Below are 19,026 nucleotides of genomic sequence, written 5' to 3' on the forward strand. Positions count from 1 at the left end.
CGTACAAGACAAGCATGCTGTCTTGAAATAGTGTCAGCCTGCCTTATTAATCTGCTTTACAGGGCAGCCTGTATGTCAGAGGCAAGAAATGGTTTCTCAGCCCCAAACATGTATGTCATCCTGCACACCAGGTATCCACGCATATTCTTGACCTGGTTTGCATGCTTTGAACATGATTTTTCTAGCCCCAGGGCAGCCTGTATGTCAGAGGCAAGAAATGGTTTCTCAGCCCCAAACATGTATGTCGTCCTGCACACCAGGTATCCACCAGTATTCTTGACCTGATTTGCATGCGGCAAACATGATTTTCTAGCCCCTGATGTGTAGACTGCCCTGCACAACATGCATGATGCAGTAATATCGGCCTGCTTTATCAACCTGTTTTACGAGAGGTACACATGCCAATGGGCATGGCTAGGGGATGGTAGAGATGGATAGAAGAGGGGATACATTGATACACTATATGATCATAAGTATCCAAACACCCCCAAAACACATGTTTTTCATATTAGGAACATTGTGCTGCCACCTACTGCAAAGTACCCCATATCAGCGACCTCAGTAGTCATTAGAAATTGAGAGAGAACAGAAAGGGATGCTCCACGGAACTCACAGACTTCGAACATGGTCAGGTGATTGGGTGTCACTTGTTTCATACATCTGTACGCGGGATCTCCTCACCCCTAAACATCCCTAGGTCCACTGCTCCCAATGTGATAGTAAAGTGGAAACACGAAGGGACACGTACAGCTCAAAAGCGTACAGGCCGACCTCGTCTGTTGACTGACAGAGACCACCGACAGCTGAAGAGGGTTATAATGTGTAATAGGCAGACATTGATCCAGACCCTCACACAAGAATTCTAAACTGTATTAGGATCCACTGCAAGTACTATGACAGTTAAGTGGAAAAATGCTGTGTGGAGTGATCAATCACGGTACACAATGTGGCGATCCGATGACAGGGTGTGGGTACGGCGAATGCCCAGTGAATGTCATCTGTCAGCATGTGTAGTGCCCACAGTAATATTAGGGGGTAGTGGTGTTATGGTGCGGTCGTGTTTTCCATGGAGGGAACTTGTACCACTTGTTGTTTTGCGTGGTACTATCACAGCCCAGACCTACATTAATGTTTTAAGCACCTTCTTGCTTCCCACTGTTGAAGAGCAATTTAGGGAGGGCACTGCATCTTTCAAGACAATCAAGCACCTGTTCAAAATGCACGGCCTGTGGCGGAGAGGTTACACGACAATAACAACCCTGTAATGGACTGGCCTGTACAGAGTCCTGACCTGAACCCTACAGAACACCTTTGGGATGTTTTGGAACGCCAAATCCGTGCCGAGGCCTCATCGACCGACATCCTCAGTGCAGCACTACATGAAGAATGGGTTTCCATTCCCCAAGAAACCTTCTAGCACCCGACTGAATGTTTGCCAGCAAGAGTGGAATCTGTCGTCCAAGGCCAACCGTGGACCTACACCACACTGAATTCCAGCATTATCGATGGAGAGCGCCACAACTTTTAAGTCATTTTCAGGCAGGTGTCTGGATACTTTTGATCACATAGTGTAGAAAGGGGACAGGAGCAAGGGGGGGGGGGGAAGGGGTAGTAGGGTGTACACTGAGGGGGCACTGCCACGCCACGAGAGGCGATAGGGGGAGGGGGGTGGCGGCAGGAGGAGTAGGTGGACAAAGAGAGGGGAGAGAAAAGAAGATGGAGAGAGAAGGGAAGGAGATGTGCACATTCAGGGAAGAGGAAATGGACCAAGGGGAGCTGGAGGAGGAGACGGGGGAATATATGCGTCAAACATGTACATCGGTGACGCAGTGGGAAAAAGGCTAGTTCTATTCTAAGATAAATCTCAAACCTCTGCTATGCTAAGAAATTGCCACATTTTTCTCTCATCCACCTACAGCAACTGCACATACCATTTTCAGTCAATAGCTGATTTGAATGTAATCATCTTGCTAATCATATCGAGAACTTAGTTCTATTTCTACAGGCCTTCAACTCTCTTTCAGAGATTACTCGTTGTTCTACTTCATGAAACTTTCCTGCTTCTGTACACAAAATTTTGAGCTTTTTAGTTTTGTTCCTACATATTTGAAAGCATCCACTTCTTTAATAATTTTTCCATTTTAATGTACCGCATTTTACTAAGACGCCATGGACTATAAGATTCACCTTAAGTTTTAAGCAATTTTTATAAAAAATAACGTTTTTACAATTTTTACTACACTACTGGCCATTAAAATTGCTACACCAAGAAGAAATGCAGATGATAAACGGGTATTCATTGGACAAGTATATTATACTAGAACTGACATGTGATTACATTTCCACGCAATTTGGGTGAATAGATCCTGAGAAATCAGTACCCAGAACAACCACCTTTGGCCGTAATAACGGCCTTGATATGCCTGGGCATTGAGTCAAACAGAGCTTGGATGGCGTGTACAGGTACAGCTGCCCATGCAGCTTCAACACGATACCACAGAGATCATCAAGAGTAGTGACTGGCATATTGAGACGAGCCAGTTGCTCGGCCACCATTGACCAGACGTTTTCAATTGGTGAGAGATCTAGAGAATGTACTGGCCAGGGCAGCAGTCGAACATTTTCTGTACCCAGGAAGTCCCCGTGCAGGACCTGCAACATGGGGTCGAGCATTATCCTGCTGAAATGTAGGGTTTCGCAGGGATCGAATGAAGGGTAGAGCCACGGGTCGTAACACATCTGAAATGTGACGTCCACTGTTCAAAGTGTCGCCAATGCGAACACGAGGTGACCGAAACGCAGGGTGATACGCCAGTATGGCGATGACGAATACACGCTTCCAATATGCGTTCACCGTGATGTCACCAAACACGGATGCGACCATCATGATGCTGTAAACAGAACCTGGATTCATCTGAAAAAATGATGTTTTGCCATTCGTGCACCCAGGTTCGTCGTTAAGTACATCATCACAGGCGCTCCTGTCTGTCATGCAGTGTCAAGTGTAACCGCAGCCATGGTCTCCGAGCTGATAGTCCATGCTGTTCGTGCAGATGGTTGTTGTCTTGCAAACATCCTCATCTGTTGACTCAGGGATCGAGATGTGGCTGCACGATCCGTTACAGCCATGTGGATAAGATGCCTGTCATCTCGACTGCTAGAGATACAAAGCCGTTGGGATCCAGCATGGCGTTCCGTATTACCCTCGTGAACCCACCAATTCCATATTCTGCTAACAGTCATTGGATCTCTACCAACGTGAGCAGTAATGTCGCAATACAATAAACCGCAATCGCGATAGGCTACAATCCAACCCTTATCAAAGTCAAAAACATGATGGTACGCATTTCTCCGCCTTACACGTGGCATCACAACAACGTTTCACCAGGCAACACCGGTCAACTGCTGTTTGTGTATGAGAAATCGGTTGGAAACTTTCCTCATGTCAGCACGTTGTAGGTGTCGCCACTGGCGCCAACCTTGTGTGAATGCTCTGAAAAGCTGATCATTTGCATATCACAGCATCTTCTTCCTGTCAGTTAAATTTCGTGTCTGTAGCACGTCATCTTCGTGGTGTAGCAATTTTAATGGCCAGTAGTGTATTAAGTCATAAAACCAGACAAAAAACCAGTCTTAGTTCATAAAACTGAACTGACCTTCAAAATCTCTGAAAATCATCATCATCTAGCTTTTGCCATTTTGCTTTCAATCCTGTATTTGCACATTTAGTCTTCCTATCTTTTTTATTCAAGTTCTTCTTTACTAGCCCCCCAATCGCCAATGGTTTTTTTCTGTTGGTGGAGGTCTGAAATGCAATTCAGCTGTTCTGTTTCTATGTTGTTCTGCATATGCTATTACTTTCAATTTATAGCCCATGTCATATGAATACCTTTAATTTTTTTGATTCAAAACTAGCTACCAACAAAAATATTGTACTGTTACTGATAATACAAATCGCTTTCAATTCAAGTTCACTGGCACCGTAGACTGCAATGATGCACAGACTGCAATGATTCATCACAGGCTAGACAGCATTCTGGGTTTGTGATGGTGGGGAGGGAGGGAGGCAGTGTTAGCAAGCTTGAGAATCCCCGCAACCCACATTCGTCACATTGGTGCACTGCTCTTACCAGTTGAATCCAATGTTGCCAGATAGAGAGAGGTTTCCCGTGACACTGAATATATGACCATTTTTAATGGAAATTTTAAATCAAACACTTGACTTTTTTTCCATAATTTCAAGTATAAAATGCACCTGAATTTTGGTGGCAATTTTTCAAAGACAAAAGTCTGTCGTATAGTCCATAAAATATGGTACATCATACATTTTTTCTGCTCATTTTCGTTACCTTACTTTCTTGTTAAGCTTATTTCCATGCTTTTTTCTTCACTTCCTCTCTGTCAGCTATTTCATTGTCTGCCCCCGGTAGCTGAGTGGTCAGCGCGACAGAATGTCAATCCTAAGGGCCCGGGTTTGAGGGTTCGATTTTCGGCTGGGTCGGTGATTTTCTCTGCTCAGGGACTGGGTGTTGTGTTGTTCTAATCATCGTCATTTGATCCCCATCGACGCACAAGTCACCGAAATGGCGTCAAATCAAAAGACTTGAACCCGGTGAACTGTCTGCCAGACAGGAAGCCCTAGTCACATGACATTTATTTAGCTATTTCGTTGTTCTTAAAATTACTGCTCCATTTCTTTCCAAATCACCCCATTATCTGGATATGCTATGATTTATATCATCTGCTGCTGACCCTTGGCTCACTTTCCTCATTATATTGTCCATAAATATACTGGAGAGCACTGGCTAAACTACACTTCCTTGTCGAACCCCTCTACCTTTTCTAAACCACTCTCATTATTTGCCACCGATTATAGCACAATTCAGGCATTTGTTACAAATCTTTCTGACTGTAAGTTGCATTCCTTTTGACATATCCAGTCTATTCAGACCTTGCCATCTCTCTTCCCTTCTAATAATGGTATAAGCCTTTCTTATGCCACTACATTGTCTTTCACAAACTCCCATTTCTTTTCTATTACCTTTCTCGTTGTAAATATGGTATCTATAGTTGATCTCTAGGTCAAAATCATTGCTGCTTATCTCTTAGATGTGGTCGAATCTTGTTCCTGATTTACTGTAAAATTATCTTTTCATAACTCTCCATGTACATGGTACATAATGTTATTACTTTGTAGTTCTCACCGAGAGCCTTGTTACCCTTCTTAAAAACACATGCTATAACTGCCTCAGTCCAATCATCAGAAATTTCTTCACATGTCCATAATCCCCTTCATTGTTCAATACCGCCAGCTACTGAATCCTGATGGGCACTGTGGTTTTGATCATTTCCACTGTGTTGTCATCTAATCCAGGAGCTTCGCCATTTTAATTTCTCAAACAGCTTTCTCTACATCCAACATCTAAAGATCTACTCTTTCTATTTCCTCTGTAATGATGGTATTTATTTTGTCTCCCTTTATTGGGTTGTGTGTATTTGTTTCATCCTGTTCTTGTACAGATTTTGCAAGCATCCTTTCCACATTTTCAAACCTTCTTACACCCTGATAATTACAATTACTGCACAGCCACCTGTAATAACAAACCCATGTATAAATGCTGTAACCTGACAACAAAAAGTCGAGGTGAGAACAATTCTTTTGTTACCAATTGGGATGTATTGTATGAAAGACCACTGAGATACCATTACATTTGGAACATCTACTAATGTTGCTCTGTAAAACCTTGCTATGTACAATATATCATCCAGTAAGTGAGGCATGTGCAAATTTAACTTTCCTTTCATAAAACCCACACTCACTCACACACTCCCTCCCTCAGCTTCTATAAAAACAGCATATACTCCAGGTCTGGCCCAACAGCATTCTGCAGGTGCTAGTACTCCACCTGTGCTACAGCCTACATTCTAAACATAACAGTGAAAGGTGCTGAGGGATGAGGAGGAAAAGGAAAACTGCAGCTACTTGTTACAGCAGGACAGTCACCTAGTCACACACCAAGCAATTTGCAAGCAATACCAGTTATGTTATATTACATGTAAGTAATGAACCATGACCCATGGACTTTGCCGTTGGTGGGGAGGCTTGCGTGCCTCAGCGATACAGATAGCCATACCATAGGTGCAACCACAACGGAGGGGTATCTGTTGAGAGGCCAGACAAATGTGTGGTTCCTGAAGAGGGGCAGCAACCTTTTCAGTAATTGCAGGGGCAACAGTCTGGATGATTGACTGATCTGGCCTTGTAACACTAACCAAAACGGCCTTGCTGTGCTGGTACTGCGAATGGCTGAAAGCAAGGGGAAACTACGGCCGTAATTTTTCCCGAAGGCATGCAGCTTTACTGTATGGTTAAATGATGATGGCTTCCTCTTGGGTGAAATATTCCGGAGGTAAAATAGTCCCCCGTTCGGATCTCCGGGCGGGGACTTCTCAGGAGGACGTTGTTATCAGGAGAAAGAAATCTGGCGTTCTACGAATCGGAGCGTGGAATGTCAGATCCCTTAATCGGGCAGGTAGGTTAGAAAATTTAAAAAGAGAAATGGATAGGTTAAAGTTAGATATAGTTGGAATTAGTAAAGTTCGGTGGCAGGAGGAACAAGACTTTTGGTCAGGTGAATACAGGGTTATAAATACAAAATCAAATAGGGGTAATGTGGGAGTAGGTTTAATAATGAATAGGAAAATAGGAATGCGGGTAAGCTACTACAATCAGCGTAGTGAGCGCATAATTGTGGCCAAGATAGATACGAAGCCCACACCTACAACAGTAGTACAAGTTTATATGCCAACTAGCTCTGCAGATGATGAAGAAATTGAAGAAATGTATGATGAAATAAAAGAAATTATTCAGATAGTGAAGGGAGACGAAAATTTAATAGTCATGGGTGACTGGAATTCGGTAGTAGGAAATGGGAGAGAAGGAAACTTAGTAGGTGAATATGGATTGGGTGGAAGAAATGAAAGAGGAAGCCGCCTGGTAGAATTTTGCACAGAGCACAACTTAATCACAGATAACACTTGGTTCAAGAATCATAAAAGAAGGCTGTATACATGGAAGAAGCCTGGAGATACTGACAGGTTTCAGATAGATTATATAATGGTAAGACAGAGATTTAGGAACCAGGTTTTAAATTGTAAGACATTTCCAGGGGCAGATGTGGACTCTGACCACAATCTATTGGTTATGACCTGTAGATTAAAACTGAAGAATCTGCAAAAAGGTGGGAATTTAAGGAGATGGTACCTGGATAAACTGACTAAACCAGAGGTTGTACAGAGTTTCAGGGAGACCATAAGGGAACAATTCACAGGAATGGGGGAAAGAAATACAGTAGAAGAAGACTTAGTAGGTGAGGGATGAAGTAGTGAAGGCAGCAGAGGATAAAGTAGGTAAAAAGACGAGGGCTGGTAGAAATCCTTGGGTAACAGAAGAAATATTGAACTTAATTGATGAAAGGAGGAAATATAAAAATGCAGTAAATGAAGCGGGCAAAAAGGAATATAAACGTCTGAAAAATGAGAGCGACAGGACGTGCAAAATGGCTAACCAGGGATGGCTAGAGGACAAATGTAAGGATGTAGAGGCTTGTCTCACCAGGGGAAGATAGATACTGCCTACAGGAAAATTAAAGAGACCTTTGGAGAAAAGAGAACCACTTGTATGAATATCAAGAGCTCAGATGGAAACCCAGTTCTAAGCAAAGAAAGGAAAGCAGAAAGATGGAAGGAGTATATAGAGGGTCTACACAAGGGCGATGTACTTGAGGACAATATTATGGAAATGGAAGAGGATGTACATGAAGATGAAATGGGAGACATGATACTGCGTGAAGAGTTTGACAGAGCAATGAAAGACCTGAATCGAAACAAGGCCCCAGGAGTAGACAACATTCCATTGGAACTACTGACGGCCTTGGGAGAGCCAGTCCTGACAAAACTCTACCATCTGGTGAGTAAGATATATGAGACAGGCGAAATACCCTCAGACTTCAAGAAGAATAAAATAATTCAAATCCCAAAGAAAGCAGGTGTTGACAGATGTGAAAATTACCGAACTATCAGTTTAATAAGTCAGGGCTGCAAAACACTAACACGAATTCTTTACAGACGAATGGAAAAGCTAGTAGAAGCCGACCTCGAGGAAGATCAGTTTGGATTCCGTAGAAATATCGGAACACGTGAGGCAATACTGACCCTACGATTTATCCTAGAAGCTAGATTAAGGAAAGGCAAACCTAGCATTTGTAGACTTAGAGAAAGCTTTTGACAATGTTGACTGGAATACTCTCTTTCAAATTCTGAAGGTGGCAGGGGTAAAATACAGGGAGCGAAAGGCTATTTACAATTTGTACAGAAACCAGATGGCAGTTATAAGTCAAGGGACATGAAAGGGAAGCAGTGGTTGGGAAGGGAGTGAGACAGGGTTGTAGCCTCTCGCCGATGTTATTCAATCTGTATATTGAGCAAGCAGTGAAGGAAACAAAAGGAAAATTCGGTGTCGGTATTAAAATCCATGGAGAAGAAATAAAAACCCTGAGGTTCGCCGATGACATTGTAATTCTGTCAGAGACAGCAAAGGACTTGGAAGAAGAGTTGAACGGAATGGATAGTGTCTTGAAAGGAGGATAGCAGATGAACATCAACAAAAACAAAACGGGGATCATGGAATGTAGTCTAATTAAGTTGGGTGATGCTGAGGGAATTAGATTAGGAAATGAGACACTTAAAGTAGTAAGGTTGGTAGGACATGTTCTGAGGCATCAAGGGATCACCAATTTAGTATTGGAGGGCAGCGTGGAGGGTAAAAATCGTAGAGGGAGACCAAGAGATGAATACACTAAGCAGATTCAGAAGGATGTAGGTTGCAGTAGGTACTGGGAGATGAAGAAGCTTGCACAGGATATATTAGCATGGAGAGCTGCATCAAACCAGTCTCAGGACTGAAGACCACAACAACATCTACATCTACATCTATATCTACATTTATACTCCGCAAGCCAGCCAACGGTGTGTGGCGGAGGGCACTTTACGTGCCACTGTTAGTACCTCCCTTTCCTGTTCCAGTCGCGTATGGTTCGCGGGAAGAACGACTGTCTGAAAGCCTCCGTGCGCGCTCTAATCTCTCTACTTTTACATTCGTGATCTCCTCGGGAGGTATAAGTAGGGGGAAGGAATATATTCGATACCTCATCCAGAAACGCACCCTCTCGAAACATGGCGAGCAAGCTACACCGCGATGCAGAGCGCCTCTCTTGCAGAGTCTGCCACTTGAGTTTGTTAAACATCTCCCTAACGCTATCACGGTTACCAAATAACCCTGTGACGAAACGCACCGCTCTTCTTTGGATCTTCTCTATCTCCTCCGTCAACCTGATCTGGTACGGATCCCACACTGATGAGCAATACTCAAGTATAGGTCGAACGAGTGTTTTGTAAGCCACCTCCTTGTTGATGGACTACATTTTCTAAGGACTCTCCCACTGAATCTCAACCTGGTACCCGCCTTACCAACAATTAATTTTATATGATCATTCCACTTCAAATCGTTCCGCACGCGTACTCCCAGATATTTTACAGAAGTAACTGCTACCAGTACAACAAAGTAGTAAAGGAGTTTTGCTATTTGGGGAGCAAAATAACTGATGTTGGTTGAAGTAGAGAGGATATAAAATGTAGACTGGCAATGGCAACGAAAGCGCTTCTGAAGAAGAGAAATTTGTTAACATCGAGTATAGATTTAAGCGTCAGGAAGTCGTTTCTGAAAGTATTTGTATGGAGTGTAGCCATCTATGGAAGTGAAACATGGACGATAACTAGTTTGGACAAGAAGAGAATAGAAGCTTTTGAAATGTGGTGCTACAGAAGAATGCTGAAGATTAGATGGGTATATCACATAACTAATGAGGAGGTATTGAATAGGATTGGTGAGAAGAGGAGTTTGTGGCACAACTTGACCAGAATAAGGGATCGGTTGGTAGGACATGTTCTGAGGCATCAAGGGATCACCAATTTAGTATTGGTGGGCAGCGTGGAGGGTAAAAATCGTAGAGGGAGACCAAGAGATGAATACACTAAGCAGATTCAGAAGGATATAGGTTGCGGTAGTTACTGGGTGATGAAGAAGCTTGCACAGGATAGAGTAGCATGGAGAGTTGCATCAAACCAGTCTCAGGACTGAGGACAACAACAACAACAACAACAACATGTATGTTCTGCTTTAGGAACACTATGGTGCCTTTAAGAGAAAGTAGTGAAGCAACATCACTGAATGTCAAATGGGAACTGCTTTGCGGAAAAAAAAAAAAAAAAAAAAAAAAAAAAAAAAAAAAAAAAAAAATACTCACAGGAACGACTTTACAACAACAGCCACAGCCCAGAAATGTGTGATAGGATTCCCGTCAGGTGATGTGGGTGGCCAAATCATTCGGCTGAATTGTCCAGAATGTTCTTCAAACAAGTCAGCTACAAAATAGCTTATACAGTGCTAGGCACGGAGAGTACATTAAGGAATATCTAGCACATGTAGTGGAGGTTATGTGTCCAGTAGAACTGTTGAAGTTCAAGCAAGGTGCACATTCTCGTCACAGAGTGGAACGCTTGTTAAGGGAGAAACTGGAGCCCGTTAGGGCCTTGTTAACAACTGCAGCCCTCTGCCTGACACACCAGGAGGTGCTATGAGCCAAGTCAGTTAAAAGTAAACACTATAATGGAAACTGTTGCCCACACAGTGAAATATTCAGTAACACAGATGGAAACATCGTACATTTAGGAACTCTTACTTCATGTCAAAGCTGAATATTCCAATGTTCTATACCTCTCTAAAATCAGGTGGTTAAGTTGTGGACAAGTCCTGAAGAGGTTTCTTAATTTGCAGGAAGAGGTCACAAAATACCTAGAGACAGGTGGAAAAGAGGGCAAGTGTCTCTTTGATTCCTGTTGGATTGCTTAGCTCGCTTTTATAGCTGACATCACAATTACTCCAATTCACTAAGCCTCTAATGCAAGGGGAGAATCATTCAGTAACAGTTGTAGTGAAGAAGACAGATACTTTAAAAAGATTAACCCTATGGAAAAATTAGCTTAAAGTTCATGACAGAGAATTTCCCTGAATTCGGGGCAGGCAGAAGGGGGCCACACGTGATTGACTGTGTATCAGTAACTGAAACATTTGATCATGAGTTCTCAAAGGAATTCCAGGACTTTGCATTACTGAAGACTGATTTTGTCTGACAATGTGCCTTATTACTTCCAACTTGAGCTGATAAGACCTACAGTGTAGTACCCGACTCAAGGACCTGTTTGCCCTATCCAGGAATAAGCAAGACTTTTATAAAATGTTACCCCAAGAGCAATGCCCGTAACTGGACAGATGAGCTGCTAAAGTTATTCAATGTCTGGCTCCACATGAGTACGCAAATTTTATTTTTCCTATTATGATATCAACAACGTCCCACCAACATTTGAGTTTGACAGGTTTTAATCTGCATAACTCCATGCATTTGGCTGCGTCACAAAACTACAAGTATATTACATACTGTACAATCAAAAGTATATCAATTTCAAAACCTGAGATCTTATATGTTAAATGCCCATAAGTAAATCTTAAAACATTATCTAATGTTCTTATTTAATCACATAATAAAGGTATTGCTTTGGTAGAAGGCTAGAAAGTCAAAAACAAACACTAGTGATTATATTCTTTTTATAAAAGTACACTTCAATATTTGACTCTTATAAGTAGCCCCACTGTGTAGTTAACACATATCCCGGTGTTTCCCATACATGCAGTCTTTAGCATATAGCTTTCTCACTCACACATCATCTCGGGGTATCATATTGGTGGGGAAGCTGGAGTGTTGGATGGATTTGGCCACACTCCCAGAGCATGAGCATGTGATGAAAATGCCAGTCTGGGCCAGGTCTGATGCACACAACTGATGTCATCTATCTGGCTCCATATTTACAAGTTTTCTGGCCATATATAAAATGCATACAACTCAAGTTGTAATTCGAAATTTATTGCAGTACATTTTGATCTTTCCAATCTATCAAACTGAATATCATTCACAGCATAATTCAAAGGATATTTCCACTACCCCCCCTTCCCCCTTTCCCTGAAGATCGGATTAGGGGAATGGAAACTCCAGATAATTTTATGTTGAGCATGGTTGTGCTATTCAGATTTATAGAAATATCTCTCAAGATTTTGAATGTAGTGATTTCCTGTTGCCTTCTGCACCCAAATGTAGATCATCAAACCTGTCCCTCTCTCCCCAATTACAGACAAATTCTTTTCCAGAATGACAATAGAGCTCCCTTACCTATCTATATCCACATATACACTCTCAGAAAGACTACTGTAACTTGATACAGGGGATGCACTTACACAAGGGAATGTTCGGTTCCTGCATTCATTTGTCACCTACATACATATATACATACACAGTTGTTGCTGCACCCCTCTCTCCTCCTCCTCCACGAACAAAAACGAACTAAATGTCAGTATTTCAACAGCACTGGAATGAGAAACAAAATGGCTTCCTGATAACATCTGTCTGTAGATACTGGTGCCGGCCGATGTGGCCGAGCGGTTATGGGCGCTTCAGTCCCTAACTGCGCGACCGCTACGGTCGCAGGTTCGAATCCTGCCTCGGGCATGGATGTGTGTGCTGTCCTTAGGTTAGTTAGGTTTAAGTAGTTCTAAGTTCTAGGGGACTGATGACCTCAGATGTTAAGTCCCATAGTGCTGGTATATCATATTTACCCAATTATAAGATACGGTTTTTTAACAAATTCGTCATTCAAAAAATATAGGGTCGTATTATATGTGCAGATTAAACTATTGATGCCAAGATCAATCTCGCTTTTTTAGTAGAGTATCTAGGGGTAGTCTTACATTTATACTGATCATCTTACAATTAAGAGATTAAACTGCTGAGCATAGATGCAGGCATATTTATTTTGAAGAATTCGGAAGGGCAGGGCTTGGCAAATGATACCTGCATTGCAAATGGCTCGAGATTTCCCAATACACCGAAGTGCTTTGTACACTATCATACAACCAGTTGACATTGACTTGTGAGGCATCAGTGCAAGAGATGTGAGGAACTGTGAACTAGCCACTACAATAGTATATTGCTCTGATTCAAATTTGACAATTTTGCGAAACACAGGAGGAAACAGCATTAAATTCTATCATCTTACTAAATTTTGTTGTATTTGAGCAGGTTAACAATAAATGTTTCATACATGTATGGTTACCACGCGTAAATATTAATGCAGCTTTTTCAAGTAAAGGTAATGCTGAAAACCGAAATGTTGTCCTCCAAAAAACATTAGTTGATTCAAAGCCCAGACCAATACTTTATTTGATTTTGAGAGCCTGCTACATTCACAGTGGTTCAAAATGGTGTCCCCCGTGCCAATGCAGGCATGACCTTGACACACAAAGTTCTGTCATACCCATTCTAATATTCCCCAGTGTTGTTTCAAAGGATGTTGTAGATAGCAAGAATTCTTGCCAGGAGATCCTCTGCAGTCTTGACAGGGGTCTTGAGCATAAGACTTTTTACCTGAGCCACAAGAAGAAATAAAGTTGGTGAGATTATGTGAGCATGCTCACCATGAAATCAGGTTCTACCTTCCTATCCACTTCTCAGGGAATGTCTGATCCAGGTGTTCATGAACCCTCAGTCCAAAGTGAGGTGGGGCTCCAGCATGCTGGAACCACACCCGTTGATGAATAACAAGTGGAATATGTTCCACCTGGGTGGTACATCTCTGATAAACACTGTGTGCAATGGTGCATTTAAGTGGGGAAGGAGAAGAACCAGGCCTAATATGTAATCACTGTCTATGCCTGCCCACACATTGACTGATAATAAATGTTGATAGCTTGTCACAACTGTAGCGTGGTGATTCTCAATGGCCCAAACATGGTTACTGCGACTATTTAGCATTCTCTCCTGGTGAAACAGGCTTCACCTGAGAAAAGTATGTATGCAGGAAACTGAGGATCGACTGTAAGGCACTGCAAAAACCATTGGCTGAACGCGTCATGAGATCCAAAGTCAGCAGGAATCAAAGCATGCCCTTTCTGTGAACAGTACGGGTCTAGCTACATTTGCTGTAGTACTTGCCACACAGCACTCAGTGATACATTCATTTCATGTGCAACTGATCACATTCTCATTGCAGGCACTTCATCCACTGGAGCAAGCACTGTACTCTCTATGTCAGGAGTCCGCATAGTTCACCATACTCCTCAGTCATTGTACTGCAGTACCAATTGCCTGATTTCACTTAATCGTTGGAACAATCTCAGAAATACTGTACGAGCGGATGTCTTCTATGCAGATATTAGTTCCTATACAACCTTTAGACTTTTCTGATGCTTCCATTTGCTTGCCCATTCATAAAAATCATGTCTGCAAGTTCCATCACCAGTACAACTCCATTTGGTTAGAACTGATCAATGTCAGCACTTGAACTTGTAAACAAAGACTGCAGTCTACTGCATTACAAACATTGTACACGAGAAGTGCTCATGTCAGTATGCAGTACACCATCTGCAATGGATTAGCTGAATTATTATGCCAACCTCTATACCTACTAAGTGCTCGTTAGGATTGCCTCTGTTACAATGTTACAATCTTAGCAACAACAGTGCCCGTACATATATTCAACTGTCAGGGGTGGTACCAGAACAATTTTTGTTTATAACTTTGGACTCTGTAGTTTCCTGACCAGGGCTCCTTACCTCAAACTGAATTATTTACTCTTTTTCATCATCCCTGTAAGTTTATAACATCATCACACAATCACCCTGCATAGTGTGCATAGCAATTACTTCCCTCACTTTGTAGCTTCACATTCAAAATGGTGTGCAACAATATCTCTCAAATAAAAACACACATGACTGAGTAGATTACTTGACATTAAAAACCTTATTTAATAACTAATGTTAAAGAGTATCAAATATCTTTTACAACAGGGGTTAAACCATTGAACTAAATTAAGTTTTGCAACTATGCAAGGATAAATAAATGCATCACAGTCGCAAAGCAATTAACAAAAACTGGTGCAAAAAAGTATCCATCAAATCATAGAATAACCAAGTGCTCATATGTACTACTAAATCTACTGGGCATTCAGAAATATCCATTATGAACATGTATGACTTGTACAGGGGAGTGAGTACATAATATCGTGAATAGGGACCTGTGTACAGAAACATACTGTTTCTATTCTACATCGGGTTCATTTCAGATGTTTAACTCATCCACTTCTGCCTGAGGAACTGAATTATGCATAACACAGTATAATTATTAGGTAACAATTTGAAAGGAAATACAACGAAACATCCACTTGTTTGTACTAACACTTTACATTATCCCAAAACAAAAAAGTACTGATGTATTACAACAGATGTAGTGTTCACCAACATCATTACACACAGTGTACCTATGAAGCATGTTCTCGTACACATACTCCACCCTACCTGGCGTCTCTTCAATATATAGTGCAGCAGCCAGTACTTGTGCCAGTGTATCTTCCTCTGTTTCTACATTTTGTACACGACATCACAAGAAGTAGCCCAAAGGAGTTAAATCTGGTGACTGCAGCAACCATGTGACTGGATCACATCAAACTATCCACCTTTCACCATATCATCTGTTGACATGTCTCTGAACCGCACATGTGAAGTGAGGTAGTGCACCACCAAGTTGAAACCACATTTCTTGATGGACATTCAGAGGCACAGCTTCCAATAATGGGACCAATACATCTTGTAGAAAGATCAGGTATGCACGACCAGTTAGTTGGAGTGGAAGGAGGTATGGCCCCACCACATGACCATCCAGAATACCAGTCCACACGTTAATACCAAACTGGTCTCAAATCACTGAACATGCATGGCATGAGGGTTTTAGTCTGACCGGACATGGCTGTTTCACAAATTCAAAACACCCTAGTGAACTTACACTCATTTTTGAACAGACCTTTATGTGGAAACAGTGGTGTGTCAAAGCAGTGGTGTAGGAACCACGTACAGTAGGCAATGTGTTGTGGAAATTTGGCTGGACCCATAGTGTGTAACCTTTACAAGTGGTATGGATGTAACTGTTGCTCACACAGAACATCCCAGATGATACTGTGACTAACACCCGTTGCACGCGCAATTGTTCGAGTACTCGTTGACACTTTCTCTTCAATGTGTGATGCAGTACATCATCTTCAAATCTGAGCATGTGGCATTGTGCTGGAGCATAGTAGTCCTGCCTCCTCACGGTAAAGGCAACTGTTCAAAAAAACAACCACCTTCATAATTTGTGCATAATTTGAGAAAAAAGTTTGTATGTTTATCATGCAGACGACTAGCAGCTCTTCCATTACCTCGAGCTTTGCCAAATACAAGGGGCATGTCTGTGTATTCTGAAAACATGTTTACTGTATCAGAGATGCATAGGCACTGAATAGGTCTCGCAGCAATGCAGACATTAAGTGACATGAGGTGGTCGTCTGGCATAGCACGTCATCTTGTCTATCCTATTGCATACCAAGACAATCAACTCTTGAGACTTTTCTTCTTCCCTCAGCAAACTTGGACGCATTACACATCTCAACTGAAACTGTTACAGAATGGAAACTGCATTTTTCTGGGCATGGATTCCCGTTTAAAGTATTATGTACTTCTCCCCTCAACAGGTCCTAGAAGTTTGTAATATAAATTTCTGAAAATCATGTACAACCAAGTACTTCAGAGATCCGGTGTAGTGTCGAACACACACACACACACACACACACACACACACACACACACACACACACACACACACACACACACAAACTTTGCCACACAATGTAAGAAGCATATTAAAGCATCAAAATTTGCCCATATATTTTAACTACTGTGATGTTCTGATTCTATCAGTGGCCAAAAAAATTACAATGCATGATGTTTTGATCCTAGAGGCTACTTATTTACTTAAATTTCCTTCAGTCACCAATTTTACCTCATCAAGTGCAGATCTCTTTTTCGGTTTGCTGTTATGCGATTCCTTCATCTTCACAGGATGTTGTCTAAACTGGATGCTAGCTTCTCTTCTCACAGATGGAAAAAATCTTTTATTAATTATAGATAGTCCCTCTCTTGGAGTTGAGAAATGCAAGGCTATAACAAGAAAATAAATAATAATTTTAAATTATAACAGTAAAAAAAGCACTGTGTTACACATTCTTATCTACATGAGATGCAATAACTACCTCAAAATTATTGCATACTAGAAGATATTATGCATATTAGAAGATATTACTGTAGTGTGTGTATTATCAGCAGGCAGCTCTGTTTTGATCCACTCCTCACATTTACCTCCACCAACTGCATGCAGCAAATGAGATTTAGTGTCTTTCCGGGCATCCTGCTGGGAGTAATAGGGGTGGCAATAACTGCTCTCTTTCTGAGAGCACATGGCCATGCTGAAGTGGTGATAAAGTTTTATTCATTGTTATCTGCAGCAACACTTTATAAGACTTGTCAACATAAAAGCTGTCCATCCCCCCTCTGCCTGATCCCCCCCCCCCCCCTACTCTCTCCCTGTGGGAGAGATTGAAGTTACAGGACCCACAGAGTCTTAACGGCATTATCAGTTTAGTCAGCACCTTTGGAAAGAATGCACACCAAGTTTCAGCCATATTGGTCTATTTTTTTTTGTGTTTGGCATTTGTATGAATCAAGGAAGTCAAGTGATTGTCAAAAAATGGTCAAAAAAGAATTTCGTTTGCTGATTAAACATTACTTTATGAAGGCAAAACACCTCAGGAGACTAAAGAGCAGCTTGATAAACATTAAGGTGACTCTGCATCTTCGATTAGAAGTTTATAAGCAGTTTCCAAATTTTCAGAGTGACCATATGAGTACAAGTGATGCTGAACGATGTAGACGCCCTGTGGCGGTTACGACTCCAGAAATCATTGAGAAAATCCACAATATGGTGATGGATGACAGAAGAGTTAATGTACGTGAGACTGGAGTGCTGCGGGCATTTCAAATGAATGAGTACATAATATTTTGCGTACACATTTGTACATGAGAATGCTATCCACAAGATTTGTTCCACAATTGCTCACGCTTGAGCAAAAACGGAATTGTAGGAAGTGTTGCAAGAATGGTTTGCAGTTGTTCAGGAAGAATCCGCAGGATTTTAAACGTCGTTTCGTCACTGTGGATGAAACATGCATACATTACTGACCATACAAAAATCTAAACAATGGGTTATCGAGGGAGAATCTGCAACAAAAAAGGCAATGACCATTCCTTTGGCCAGAAAGGTTATGGCGACTGTCTTTTGGGATTCGCAAGGGATAATCCTCATCAACTATCTGGAAAAGGGTAAAACTATTACAGACGCATATTATTCATCGTTACTGGACTGTATGACAACTGAGCTGCAAGAAAAATACCGGCAATTGGACCACAAAAATGTTCTTTTCCAACACGACAATACACCAGCACACACCTCAGCACTTGTGGCCGCAAAATTAATGGAAATAGACTTCCAACTTGTTTCACATCCCCCCTATTCTCTAGGCTTGGCTCCCTCAGACTACTATTTGTTCCCCAATTTGAAGAAATGGCTGGCGGGGCACAGATTTTATTCAAACGAGGAGGTTAGTGCAGCAACTAATAGCTATTTTGCAGACTTAGACAACTCCTATTATTCAGAAGGGATCAACAAATTAGAAAGCAATGGACTAAGTGCATAAGTCTAAAAGGAGACTTTGTCGAAAAACAAAACAGGTTCACCCTAAACATGTAAGTAGTTTTTATTTTTGCACAGACTTTTCTAATGCCCCTCGTACCACTTCCATGATAGACGAAAGTGAAGTGCCGAGTACTGCAAAAATTGGACTTAAATATTTAATCAAATTTGGTGAAGCATCAACTTCTTACAGGTAAACTCTACGTGCTTTTGTGCAATTTTCATAATTGACAATTGATCAGTT

The 19,026-nt window shown here is 41.6% G+C and overlaps 1 protein-coding gene across 2 annotated transcripts in view; it reads right to left on the reverse strand.

Moving 5' to 3' along the window:
* LOC126484161 (sentrin-specific protease 1-like) overlaps positions 1 to 19,026 on the reverse strand; it is a 144,185-nt gene that overhangs the window by 76,772 nt on the left and 48,387 nt on the right. For both annotated transcript variants that reach the window (XM_050107560.1, XM_050107559.1), the window contains one exon: positions 17,037 to 17,194. In XM_050107560.1, the coding sequence (XP_049963517.1) occupies positions 17,037 to 17,194 (158 nt within the window). The remainder of the gene's footprint in view (positions 1 to 17,036; positions 17,195 to 19,026) is intronic.

This window comes from Schistocerca serialis, chromosome 6, assembly GCF_023864345.2.
Source record: "Schistocerca serialis cubense isolate TAMUIC-IGC-003099 chromosome 6, iqSchSeri2.2, whole genome shotgun sequence".
Classification (NCBI taxonomy): Eukaryota; Metazoa; Arthropoda; class Insecta; order Orthoptera; family Acrididae; genus Schistocerca; species Schistocerca serialis.